The sequence below is a fragment of the Mustela nigripes genome, chromosome 1 (assembly GCF_022355385.1).
Source record: "Mustela nigripes isolate SB6536 chromosome 1, MUSNIG.SB6536, whole genome shotgun sequence".
Taxonomy (NCBI): Eukaryota; Metazoa; Chordata; class Mammalia; order Carnivora; family Mustelidae; genus Mustela; species Mustela nigripes.
Genome location: NC_081557.1, coordinates 154,099,845 through 154,113,753, shown reverse-complemented (window position 1 = coordinate 154,113,753; position 13,909 = coordinate 154,099,845). Strand labels below are relative to the sequence as shown.

General features: G+C 35.6%; 1 protein-coding gene across 1 annotated transcript in view; it reads right to left on the bottom strand.

Annotated features, from left to right (window-relative positions):
• The window catches only part of MMRN1 (multimerin 1), a 58,150-nt gene that overhangs the window by 13,478 nt on the left and 30,763 nt on the right, over positions 1 to 13,909 (bottom strand). Inside the window, exons 4-6 of the mRNA XM_059394577.1 lie at positions 10,943 to 11,047; positions 9,116 to 9,289; positions 1,745 to 3,733 (exon numbers count right to left, since the gene is read on the bottom strand). Of these exons, the coding sequence (XP_059250560.1) occupies positions 1,745 to 3,733; positions 9,116 to 9,289; positions 10,943 to 11,047 (2,268 nt within the window). The remainder of the gene's footprint in view (positions 1 to 1,744; positions 3,734 to 9,115; positions 9,290 to 10,942; positions 11,048 to 13,909) is intronic.

The window sequence follows — 13,909 nt, the reverse complement described above, 5'->3', positions numbered from 1 at the left end:
CCGATGTGGGACTCGATCCCACATCGGGCTCTCTGCTCAGCAGGGAGCCTGCTTCCCTTCCTCTCTCTCTGCCTACCTCTCTGCCTACTTCTGATCTCTCTCTGTCAAATAAATAAATAAATCTTAAAAAAAAAAAAAAAGAAAGCAATACAATAAAAAATTCATCCGGTTGCGCATATAACTTAATAGCAGACTCCTATGAGAGGAACACTGCCATTTCTTTTAGTCAGAATCAGCAGCTATTCTTCTCATTGTGAAGAGTCCAAACACATTCATGAGACACTTCTTTCATGAGAGACTTCTGTATGTTTATAAGCACTGCATTGAATTCTTCCTTCCTCCCAGATTTATGCCTCTCTTCTGGTGTTTACAACATCTATTAATTACCCTGCTACCCTATCATTTCCCAAATTCAAAACTTCAGAGTATTCTAGGTCTTCTCCCTCCCAGGTGCCATGCATTCAGGCTGTGAACAGTTCACGTTTTTTATACAGTAATGCGCTCTGCACATATTCCTGCTAATGAGCTCAGCAAAATACCTACCCCAATCCCATCACTGAAAAGGAAGAAACAGAGACCCAGAGAGGTGGACTTGCTTAAAGTTACAGAGAAATCCCCGAAACCCTGATTTGTTGTTCCTTGGATCATCTGTTTTTCCACTCTCCAGCTGTTTCTGTTAATTTTACCTTCACAACAAGTTTCACATTTGTCCCCTCTGTTTCACCTTCCTCTTCCTCAGATCTGGCTCTTACCACTCTGTTAATACTGTCCTAACTGGTATCTCTAATTTCATTCTTTGCAGTCTTGCTCTATAACTACTGCTAGCTTCATGCCTCTGAGATACGTTTCTTCTCATACCCAACCCTCTCCTCCAAAGTTTCAAAGACTGTTCTTACAAAACTGTGTCTAAAGGACTTAGTGTTATAATCTACATGTGTCCACCCAAAATTTATATGTTGAAATTCTAAACCCCAAAGTTGGTGATATTAGGGGGTAGGGCCTTTGGGACATGGAGGCCTCATGAACAGGATCAGTGTTCTTTTAAGAGATACCCAGAGAGATGGCTCACAACACAGCAAGAAGTCACCGGTTGTGGCCCAGGAGGAGGGCCCTCACCAGAGTGTAACCATGCTGACACAGTGATCTTGGACTTTCTAGCCCCCAAAACGGCGAGAAATACCTTTCTGTTATTTGGGGCTCCTTCAGTCTTTGGTATTTTGTTATTGTGGCCCAAATGGACTAAGACACTTAGTTTGGCATTTGTAGTTTGCTGTGACCTACCCAAATCAAATTCCTGCTCACGTATGCACTCATTCATTCAGTCATTCAACAGATATTTACTGAGTTCCTATAGTATACCAGACATTTTGTCAGATAATGCCAAAATGAGTAAGACTCAGTCTGGTCATTTTCATTCAGAAGTTCATTATCTAATAGTTTTCCTTAATTTTACATAAAAGCAAAAATGTTCTACAGGGAGAAATCTGATTGTATTACAGGGGTCTTGTCAGAAAAAAAGAAACACGTAGGACAAATATTTACATGATAAACACTTAATGCCTGATTTACATAGGATGGAATCAGCTTCAAATGGTATATCAGTGATCTTTGAATTACTTAACTATTCACTCAAGTTCAAGAAAGTGCCTTTTATTTCTTATGGTATTGATAAACCCCACAGATCTACTAAACATCTTTTAAATAAAAAGAGAGATTAAATGTTATTATTTTAGCAATATCTTACCAGGAACTAGAAGGTTGTCTGTGTTTCTTTGGGACCGGCCTATCAGGACAGTGGTCAGATTCACTGTTGGTTTTTTAAGTGAACTGGGTTTCTTCAGCACTGGTTTTATTTGCTTCTGAGACTTGGCAACATTGGCAAGACTACCAGACAGTGTTTGATTTATATACCAAGTTAAATTAGATATGGCGATTTGAGATTTTATTTCAATTACTGATTCCACGAATTCTGTCAGGCCTTTCTGAAGAAGCTGAAGATCAGGTTGTGAACTTTCTATCCGCTTAGGTATGCTTGCATTCAGTTCTGAGATACGTGTAGAAGCATTATGACACATGAGTAAGACTTCAGACAGAGTTTTGTTAAGTGCAGTGAGGTGAACCGAGAGGTGAATGGATTTTGCTTCTAACGCCTTAAATCTGGAAGTCAGTACCTGCAGTTGAAGAGCCTGGTCTCTTTCATTTGTGGTCACACTGCCTTTTTTTAGTGAAACATAATAAGGTATGAGTGTCTTGGCCACTTTAGTCTCAATACCTTGCAACCTAGTTTCAAAATTTTTGGAAATATTTGTGGCTGAAAGCATTTTTTCCTCCAAATGACTCATATTTTGCTGGTATTTTATCACTTGGGAGGTGGTTTCATTGAACATTTGATAAATCTTTTGAAAGCTGGACTGACTTAGGTTTTCCTCCTTAGGCATATTTGCAAGGACCTTGGCAACTTGCAAAACAAAGTTGTATCTCTGATCGTCATTGACCAACATCTGAATGGAATCATTCAAGTGTTGGAATTGAGAAATAAATGTCAAAATGGTTTCCATATTTTGGGTACATTGATGATGGACTTCGGGATTATACTTTATTGAATTTAAAGCCTCTTTTAGCATGTAGTTATCCTGAATGAAATCAATGGCATTATTTATAATAATCATTGTCTTATTTAGGCCATCTTCCATTTCTGAGGCATATTCATTGATACGCCTGTCCAAGGCATCACTACGACTCTGTACTTCATTCTTAAGTGAGTTGTGTCTTTTTGAAAGTTCTTTGATAAGAATATTTAGACTGTTGACAGCACTTATCAGGTTTTCCACTTTCTTCCTTGTAGCTATTGCTTCCTTTGGTGGTTCTTGCACCACTGTCTCTCTAAAAGGTGTTGCCTGCTCAAGCAAGGGTTGAAGGATCTCCATATCATAAGTCAAATCATTTAGCTGCTCATTCATTTTATCCATCTTATTGTCCATTGGAAAGAGGACTTCAGCCAGTGTTTGGTTTAAAACTTGTAAATTCTCTTCTGTGTCCTTAATTTGAAATTTAAAATCATTTCTGCACTTGGATAACATGTCTTCGCATTCACCCCTAATAGACTCCTTCTCCATCTCCAAAGCAATGGTGAGATTGTTAATCTTGCTGTCTTGGATGTGCAAATCATCAAACATGTGCAGCATCATCAAACCCTGCTTCTTTATGTTCTCTTGTAGAGCAGACATGTACTCAGTGACATTACTGTGAACTGACTCAGCAGTTGGAACTCCCTTCTGACCTGATACTTGTTCCATTGATAAAAGCTGCTTGTGTACTTCCTTCATTTTAGACAGAGTCTTGTTGAGGGATTCATAATACAAAATGTTCCGTGAATGTTCCTGTTCTAAAGCACCTTCTAAGTGAGCTTGCTTTGCTTCTAGTTCTTTAATAGGCTTCTCACAAGTGACAGTAATTTCTTGCCTTATATTCACAATGCGATTTTTTAGATCTAGTACATCAGTCAAAGTGGGCCTGTTTTCTTGCATTAAAACAGACTTTTGCTGGACTGCTATTAAAACCACAGATTCATTAACCTGTCGAATTATTTGTCTGGTGTTTTCAAGGTCCTCTGATAAGCTTGATACAGTCTTAAAGAGCTGTGCTATTGTCTCTTGCATGTCATTTTGAAATATTTTAAATTGCTCTCTTACTATGTTCTTTACCAGATCATTAATGCTTTTGGATTTTAGGCCTAGAGAAAAAATATTAAACAACAATAAATGATATATGATTTTAATTAGGTAAACTTCAGATATCTCTAAAATGATAAAAAATTTGAGCTAAGCACCACTAACATGTAATAATAAAAATATTTCTTCACTACACTTACTTATGAAATTCCAAAAATTACTACAGTTCATAGAAGGTGAAAGCCTTCTTAACTGGTAAGTCTGAGGAGAGAAATCAATTGTGGTGTAGAACATATCACAGTCATAAACAAAAGACATGAAGGAACTGCCAGTGATTTCAGTTAATAGATCCTCATATGTTATGATTCTAAACCTAGTCTTACTCTGGTATGAAAATAAATGGCTTTGGGTTCTCTGGCTCAGTAAATAATACCTGGTGTTATCTCATGACTATGCTATTAGGCTGCTAGTAATTAGGTTTCAGGGCTTGTGCTTTGAGCTCATAAAAACGAATAAATTGACTGCAGAGAAGAAATTTAATGAAATTCCCAAATAAGGAAAATTATGAAGTAATAGTCACAAGATTCGACAATAGTTTATATCAACAATAAAATAATAATGAGAGGTTTGGGGATCACAAAACAAAGACAAATGAAAATAAGAATTCAAGATATATATTGGCTAACATAATATGACATTAATAATAAAATAAATAAAGTTTATAAAAATAAGAGGAAACTTGCTGCTAATGAAACATATATTAGTATTTCCAGTATTAGAAAGCATGGACTGATCAAAAGTCAGAATTATGGACAGTTCTAAAAGTAGTATTAAAAAAAAAAAAAAGGAAAAGGATCCAGAAGAACTCAAGACTCAGAGCTATTCAGAAGAGGAAATTAATATTTAAAAATGGAAAAAAAACAACGTACCAAACCTGTTACATGCAAAAACAGAAAATGGGAAAAAATAAAACATATGCTTGAGGTGTATTTATATTGCATAGCTATGAAGCATCTATAAATGGAAGATATTTCCACTCAAATCCAAATGGTAACTAATGACTGTAATGTAAAATGTGGCCAATGTCCTACAAAGCATTTTGAACAGGAAGGTCTGCACAACTGTGAAATGACTTATGGCTGTCGTAAGACTTATTTAAGAAAGATCATTGTAGAATAAAAATATATAGTTTCTACATGTCTCTATTTCATAAGCACGTTTTAAAGAGTATCTGAGACCCATGAGAGATTTACATAAAAAGTATGTGAAAGATCAATTATAGCAAATAGAATGATGTACTGCTTGAGCATCTTGATATTAATCTGGTACAAAGACAAAGCTGTAAATATTGTTTACATGAATAAAGACTTCCCTGGAAATCTTATACTCTATAGTTCAATATTGCTGATTGATCTTTAGGGAACAGTATTTCCAGAGTAAAAATATATATATATATATTTTACATTTCTAAGCATAGTGAAGACTGAAATATATTTAACAGGCTAAATAATATAAGTAAGTGAAAATCAATCTGTATATAATGGAAAAAATAATAGTAGAAATGTTAAGTATGGGAACAATAATGACCACCAAAATACTAAGGAAAAGCTACATTAATTAGAAAGTTTAAGCAGTCACAATTAAGATAAATTATACTGAATTAGTCCTAGCTTTTATATGTGATACCAAGAATAATCACACCGCAGGTTTTTAAAGTATTTTTATTTTCTAAATTTTACTTAGCATTTAACTGGTTACTCATTTGCACAACAAATCGTCACTGAGTGTATTTTATATGTTACCCAGAAAGCAAAATTTGGAAAACTAGACTTCGAATACTTAAAAATAGAATATGTTAGCTTCACTGGGTATAAGGTGCTACTCAATAGCAAATTTCTTTTTTTTATTGCACTTCCCACAAGATCATTTAGTCATTTCCTGTTAGTTAAAATTGTCTTAAATTTTCATGACAACTTGATGAAATACAATAAAATATTTAAGGTTAGGGATCAGACCTTTTTGGAATTTATATAATTTTGGCCTTAAAATATTTTTCAAGATTGAAAAGGTAAACTAAAACTTAAGAATAATTGAATTAATTCATTGTGGCAACAAAAATAGCTGTTTAAATTCATCCAACAAAAAGAATGTGATCTGGGGCATGTGGGTAGCTCATGCAGTTAAGTATCTCTTAGTTTTGGCTGGGGTTAGGATCTGAGGGTCATGAGATTGGCCCAGTATTGGGCTTCGTGGTCAGTACAGAGTCTGCTTGAAATTCTCTCTCTCTCTCTCTCTCTCCTTCTGTCCCTTACCCCCCCCCAATTTTGCATGAGCAAGCATGTTATAAATAAATAAATAAATAAATAAATAAATAAAATTTTTATTTTTATTTTTTTAAGATTTTCTTTATTTATTTGAGAAAGAGAGTGAGAGAGAGCATGAGAGGGGAGAAGGTTAGAGGAAGAAGCAGACTCCCTGTGGAGCTGGGATCCTGATGTGGGACTTGATTGTGGGACTTTAGGATCTTGACCTGAGTCAAACCCAGACGCCCAAATAAATAAAATTTTTAAAGAAAAAACACTATGACCTAAAAGTGAGAATAAGGGTGCCTGGGTTGCTCAGTGGTTTAAGCCTCTGCCTTCGGCTCAGGTCATGATCTCAAGGGTCCTGGGATGGAGCCCCGCATTGGGCTCTCTGCTCAGCGGGGAGCCTGCTTCCCCCCCCCTCTCTCTCTGCCTGTCTCTCCGTCTACTTGTGATTTCTCTCTATCAAATAAATAAAATCTTTAAAAAAAATGAAAGTGAGAATAAGAATGACAGGTAAAAACACTGTAAATAGGTAAAATTTATTTCAGAGTCGTTAATCAAAGTAACTAGGAAAAAAGTAAATAGTGAAAATAGAAATTAGGAGGTGCTTCAGTTATCATATTTTAAATTTTTTAAAATATTTTATTTATTTATTTGACAGAGAGAGAGATCACAAGTAGGCAGAGCAGCAGGCAGAGAGAGGGGGGAAGCAGGTTCCCCGCTGAGCAGAGAGCCCAATGTGGGGCTTGATCCCAGGACCCTGAGTTCATGACCTGAGCTGAAGGCAGAGGCTTAACCCACTGAGCCACCCAGGTGCCCCTATCATATTTTAAATCTTTAATGGAAAAATACACTGGGTATGGGATAAAATCACAGCCATGTCTGAAAAGAAATCAAACAGACTATTAGCTTTAAAAACAGATTATTGTTTCTGGAAAAGGGGTTTTTCACATAACATTTCTATAATTTGTTGCTAAAAAATTGTGCAAGATCTGATTTTGCAAAAACATATCAAAGTGCTTTATGTCAATATCTGTATGGCCTATGCATAACATTCAGGTATCTCTTATGGAACTGGGATGTAGAGTAAGCAAGAGAAGGGGCTGTGGTTTTGTTAGGCAAGTACAGTACTGTGGGGTGAGTTTAGTTTTTGTTTCCTGAATGAACGTTCATTAACTACGAGCTCTCTAGTTTTCATAATTGATTATGCTTAGCACACAACTAACACCTCACATTGAGGGGAGAATTTTGTTGTTGTTGCTGTTATGAGTGTATGCTTTTTTCCTGTGTCACTGCCAGAATCTTTGTTAGTAGTTTCACAAAAAGCTGTTGACAGGTCTAATTCTCTCTAATTCTCTTTGGTAATAACAACCGAATTTTGCTAAACAAATTTCATTATGGTGGTTATAATCAATTATATACTGTTCTATTTGACTTCTTTCTCATGTTATCGCTTCAGGGAAAATATATTCCTTTCTCATGCTTGCCATTGGTAAGTTTGGTCATAGGGACATGCCAGAAGTGTAGGGCAGGGTCTTTCCTTCAGGAGCTTAACAATACCAATTATCTACATAATTAAAAAAAAAAAATCATGGTGCTGCCATACTGGTAGATGATACAAAACGTCCACCTTATCTTTTACCTGTGAACCGCAGGTGAAAAATAAAGAAAAAAATAATGTGATAGATATGGGATTATACAATAAGTGTATTTTTAAAGTGTAAAACAAAGTGAAAGGGATCACTAATCCTAAAATTGGGAAACATGCAATTAACCCAGAGAACTGAGCGATTCCTAGTGACCAAATTACCTGCCTAGAAAATCCATGCCCTCCTTGAAACCATTTGCCTAATTAATTCCTCCTGATCTATAGCTTATTAGTTGAGATGGCTTCTTTTTGTAGAAAGAAGCCCTTAGATTGGATTTGTTGAAACCATCAGGTGGTCCCATGGTACCCTGTATATAACACTACCACAGCAATTGCTCGCTATCTACAGATCCCTGTGGTAGGTAGAATAACGCTGCTCCACTCAAGATACACACCCTAATTTCCTGAACCTGTGACTATGTTACCCTCCTGGCAAAAGGACCTTGGCGGATGTGATTAAGGTTAAATACCCTGAGAGGAGGAAATTATCCTGGATTATTCAGGTCAGTCCAATGTAATCACTGAGTCCTTAAACGAGAAAAAGGAAGGTAGAAGAGTTGGGTTTGAGACCTACCATGAGGACCCAACAGTGTTGCTGGTTTTCGAAGATGGAGGAAAAAGGCCATGAGCCAAGAAGTGCAGTGGCCTCAGGAAGCTGTGAAAGAGCCTCAGTTTATAGCTATAAGAAAAGTCCCACGACTGCAAGAAAATGAATTTTGACAACAACTGGAATTAACAGGAAATTGATTATCCAGTACAACCTTCAGAAAGGAATACAGCCTGCTGTTTTAAGAGCACAAAAGTTGAGCAAAGCTGATGCATATTTATGAGGAAATTATTATTTCTGTTACCTGAGATGTCTGAGGATATATTTTATTGATTATACCCTATAAACTAAATAATTTCTGTGATAACAGCACACTTTAGATTTATCCTCAGTATCTTCATCAATATTATTGAGACAACCATATATTTGTGCCTTGATAATCCCTTTTTTTTTAAAAGATTTTATTTATTTATTTTTCAGAGAGAGAGAGAGCGCACAGGCAGGCAGAGGCAGAGGGAGAGGCAGGCCGACGTGGCCAATGTGGAGCCGGATGTAGGACTCTATCCCTGGACTCTGGGACCATGACCCGAGCTAAAGGCAGCCCCTTAACCAACTGAGCCATCCAGGTGTCCTTGATAATCCTTTCTTAACTCATCTTTATCTTGAACTGGAGACCACGATGGAAGTAAACTAAGTACAGCTCATTTTAACTAAAAAGAAATACAAGTTACTCTTTAACTAGTACTTAATGAAAATAAATCAGATGAAACATTGAGTAAAAGATTTGACAATTCAGAAAAAAAATTAGATATTTCAAATAATAATTTACAAATATCTTATTCCAAAAATATAGTCTTAGACTTTTATACTACTCAATCTAAAGTGAAGATTCTAAAATGATATGAGAAAAGATAACTGAATGAATATTTTACTTTACTTTTACCTTTTAGAAAAGATTGAAATTCTCTGTTTTTATCTTCATTGATTTTCCCCTCTAGGGAGGAGTATGTGTTTCTTACATCACTCACAGCTGAAGAAATATTGTCAATCTTCTTCTGAAGAAGTGTCAGTTTCATTGCCTGGTAGTTCATCTGCTCGGTCATCTTTTGTGTCACTGCTGCATGGAAAAGAAAAGAATATGTGTGTATGTATATATATATACTATTCAAATATATTATTCAAATATCATGACAGGCTTAAAGGTATTTCAAATAAATCATGTTTGTACTCTCTATTTGAAAATATGGACTACTATATATTTACTCAGCAAATGACAGCCTGAATTTTACATTAAGGGTGAAAATTTATAATATATAATAATATATTTATATAATAGTTCATACAATATAATAAATATATAGGTATATATAATATTATAATAAATATAATTGATAAATAATAAATATATAAATAAATGATATATATATAAAAAGACATATATATTTATAATAGATTTCTAAAATGTTTTAACTTTGCTCAGAATCTTCAGTCCTTTTCTTTTTTTTTTAACTTTAAAGTGTTATTGTTGCATTCTTAAGAGATGAAGAAACTAAGGGACAGAAAACCATGGTAAGGGATGCCTGGGTGGCTCAGTTGGTTGGACAACTGCCTTCGGCTCAGGTCATGATCCCAGAGTCCTGGGATCGAGTCCCGCATCGGGTTCCCAACTGCCTTCGGCTCAGGTCATGATCCCAGAGTCCTGGGATCGAGTCCCGCATCGGGTTCCCAGTTCCATGCTTCTCCCTCTGATCTTCTCCTCACTCATGCTCTCTCTCGCTGTCTCTCTCTCAAATAAATAAATAAAATCTTAAAAAAAAAAAAAAGAAAATAAAGAAAACCAAGGTAACTGGTTTGAGGATGCAGAGCTGCTACCTCATCTTCTGCTTTCAAATCCAATGTTACAGAATTAAGTATGTGTGGCTCTATATATGTGTGTAGTCATAACAATAGTCTGAAGATTTTATTCTTTACTGAGGTGTTCTTTAGTGAGTGATAAAGATTCAGATTTAGTCTGAATCATTTAACATAGCAATGATACTTCCCCTGCTTTTTTGCATGCACGTCAGTAATTCAAGGAGGATTTTATACTATTTTATGAATATACGGAATTCCAATCCCTTAAAAAAAAATGCACAATTTCTAGGATATATTCACCTTTATTCCCCCTAAGTCCCATTTCTCAATTTGAGTGTCTTATTTAGTAGGACTAAATGTTTTTAAGAAATAAAGTCAGGCCTAAAAGAAATGGTAAAATACTTATAATTAGAACAATGAGAAAAATATGTGGCTTGCCAACTTTGGATCAACATGAAGTTCTTGTTGATTCTAAGCCACAGTTCTTTTCCCTAGTCAGTGATCCACACATCCTTGGAGATCTCTCCTCAGTCAGTGGAAGGGAGCCTTCTTAGCTCCTTCAAAGGATCACGTCACTCCTTCCACCTCAAAATTCTTCCATGATTGCCCTTTTTGAAGTACAAAAGCTTGACCTTACTGTGGCAACCTGTGATTTCCTTACAATTAGGATAACAGCATTTTTAATCATCTCCTGTGTTTGCACACAGAGCTTCACAATCATACATGATCCCTCAAGGCTGGGAACCTTCAGCTCCTCCAAGGTTTCTCCCAACAGGGCGCACCAGTAGAAAAGGATTGAAGGGTATGCTGAATGTGTCCCCATCAAGCATTTGACAGTCAAGTGTTTTCTTGTTTGGAAGTTGTTATAGTGTCGACGATAATTGGATTAGGGATGTTAGCAATTACAATCTGTGACCTGGGTCACCGCAGTCTTGCCGTTGCGGCTGCTCAGGGGTCTCTCTGCCAACAGCGGTGTGACTCTCAGCCTGGTTGCTGTGTATCAGGTGCTGCTGTTCCTGGGCTAGACGAACACAAAAAGAGAAAAGAGAGTTAAGCCTTGGGACAGCCTCATTTCTTCCAGTCCTTCAGGGACATCGCTGCCATTCGTTTTCCCTGTCCAGAAGCATGACAGTCTGCCAGGATTGCAGAAAGAGCTGCTCTGTCCCAATCAGGAGGGCAATGTGCTACTACCTTGTGTTGGAAGTCCAGGACTCTAATTCCGTTTGGAAAAAATAAAATTATTCAGGCCTGCTTTTAGGCGAGAATGGATGGTAGCATGTGGCAGCTGTGCAAACTGGAGAACATGGACTACCCGCATCACCAAGGGGACTTGAAAATCAGCTGTGTTAAAGTCTACTGTGGCTCTGTAAGTGGACTGCCACAAAGACTGCTTGTTTAACAATGCGATTTCCTGCTGGATTTCCTCCTTGGAAATAAGGGAGAGCTACAGGTTCCTGACTGAAAGAGTATCTGCTTAACTAAATGAGTTGTTCCCAGATTTTTAGGAAAAACCTAGACTCAAAACACAAGGACCACTAGTAAAAGTAAACTATTACATGGCAAGTCGTAAGGGGATCAACCGGTAAAATCAGGGAAATTTCAGAAAAATAGAAATTCTTATAAAACAAGTCTACTCTGTTAAAGAATTGATTCCCCTTTCCCATGAATCAAATTAATATTTAGATGGAAATATAGTTTTTCATTGGAGAAAACAATTTAGAGTGAAAATTATTAAAAACATTGAACACATCAAGTAAGGCAGGCCTGTAATTTGCAGACTTTTAATAAATAAACGTATTCATTATTGAGAAAATAATTATATGAGAAAATAAGCGTTTGGTGTCTAACTGTGCTTCTTCCATGTGAAATTATGTACCAATGAAACTTTCCCTCTAGCCCATGTTAATTAAGCTCCCTAAGGCATATGTGACTGTGACAGTAATACTAAAGGATTTCTACTCCATAGAAAGAATAATATATTTAGTATTAATGTGAGTTAGTCTCTATTGTTAGATTGAATTTTGCATTGCTTTTCTTTAGGGCATTGAGCTAAACTAACGAATTTCCATTCATTTTCAAGGTTTTTGTTTTGATATTGTTTCTTTTTTTTCTCTCCACTGTATTACGGAAAGTCCTATATAATTATTGATATATTTGGAAGAAAACAATCTGCAGCTTGGGGAAATTATACTTATTTTAGGGCTGCAAAAGTGGCAAAAAGTGTTAAATTTCCCCTAGGTCCTAGTAATAAGGTTCCTTTAGGCTAAATACAAACTAATTCATATAAATATATCTATTAAATAATTGCATAGATTTTATCAAGTTTCCTCTTTAGATGATGTAGAAAGCATTTTTCTAACAGCTAAAATCTAAGCATATGGAAGAGAGTAACTAGAAAGTGAAGTGATGTTTCTCAAACCAGCATTCCTATATCAGCAGTATCAGTATCACCTGGAAACTTTTCTTTTATGGGTAGTATTTTTTTTTTTTTTTGACCACTTGCAAACTTTTGAAAATACAACTTCTAGACCCCATCTCAGACCTTCTAACTTAGAAAAGTATGGGAATGCCTGGGTAGCTCAGTCATTAACTGTCTGCCTTTGGCTCTGGTCATGATCCCAGGGTCCTGGGACAGAGCTTGTGTTCCCTCTCTCACTGTGTCTCTCTCTGCCAAACAAACAAATAAAATCTTTAAAAAATAAAAAAGTCTGGAGTGGGACAGTAATGCATGTTTTAACAAGCTCTTCTGATGTTTCCAATGCACACTGAAGTTTGAGAATCACCGGAATAAAGCATCAAAATAAATCTTCCCTAGCAACTACCTATCTCACAGCCTTCCCTAGTTCTCTTAGTAGTGGGAGAGGGTTCAGAATATGAGCAAGTATTTATAGCAAAGGGAACATGTGATGTTCATCAACAGGATGAACAAATGATGTTTACATTTTCTTGCTGCTTACCTTTTTCATCAAATCACAGGAAAACAAAACCAAAAAATCATAGGAAAACAAAAAAAGCTGGTGCATTTAAAGGCATTTCAATAACATGGCAGACAGAGGGTACTTTGTAAGAAATGTGTGATTATAGTAACAACAAAATTATATTGTTTTGTGGCAACAAACAAGTTACAATTCCAATTTCCTTTTCTATCTGTTATCAACTTTAAACACATTGGTTTTTTTTTTTTTTTTCTTCCTCTTTAATGATTTTTCATCACGGTTGAGAAACAAAAGCACCTGTGAGTTCTGAAACACTGAAAGTGTCATTGCCTTTTCCATGATCTCACCCAGAGATTCTGATTCCAAAGATCTGTTCTTGGAACTGAGCATGTGCATATATATATATATATACGTATATATACACACACATATATGTATTTATATATTTTATTATATATTTTTTATATTATATACATATAATTTTAAACTCTACAAGTGATTTTTGATGTATGACCTTAGTTAAGATGTACTGATTTAGAAAAAATTGTGAAAAATTCTAATTCTAATGTTTCATTGTTACAAGGCATAAAATCCCAAATATTTTCATATTAAAGTTTTAATCTAGAATTTGATCTTCATGGACTTTTAAATAACTACACTTGCCTGTTGATGATAATAAGAACATATGTTAAAGACATGATCTATTTAAACTCTAATAAATGACAAACTTGAGTCTCCTATCATCCCAAAGAGAAGTGGGCCTTTATAAGGAGGAGGTAATTTTGATAAACATAATTAAATAATTTATAATAAATTATTAAAAACACTAGAAAAGAGATAAAAGCTTAAATTTTAGAAGCACTTCTTATGAATGTGATTTTTTTGTAAAAAGAAAAACCATAGAAATTTTATCAATAATAGGGATACCTGGGTGGTTCAGTAAGTAC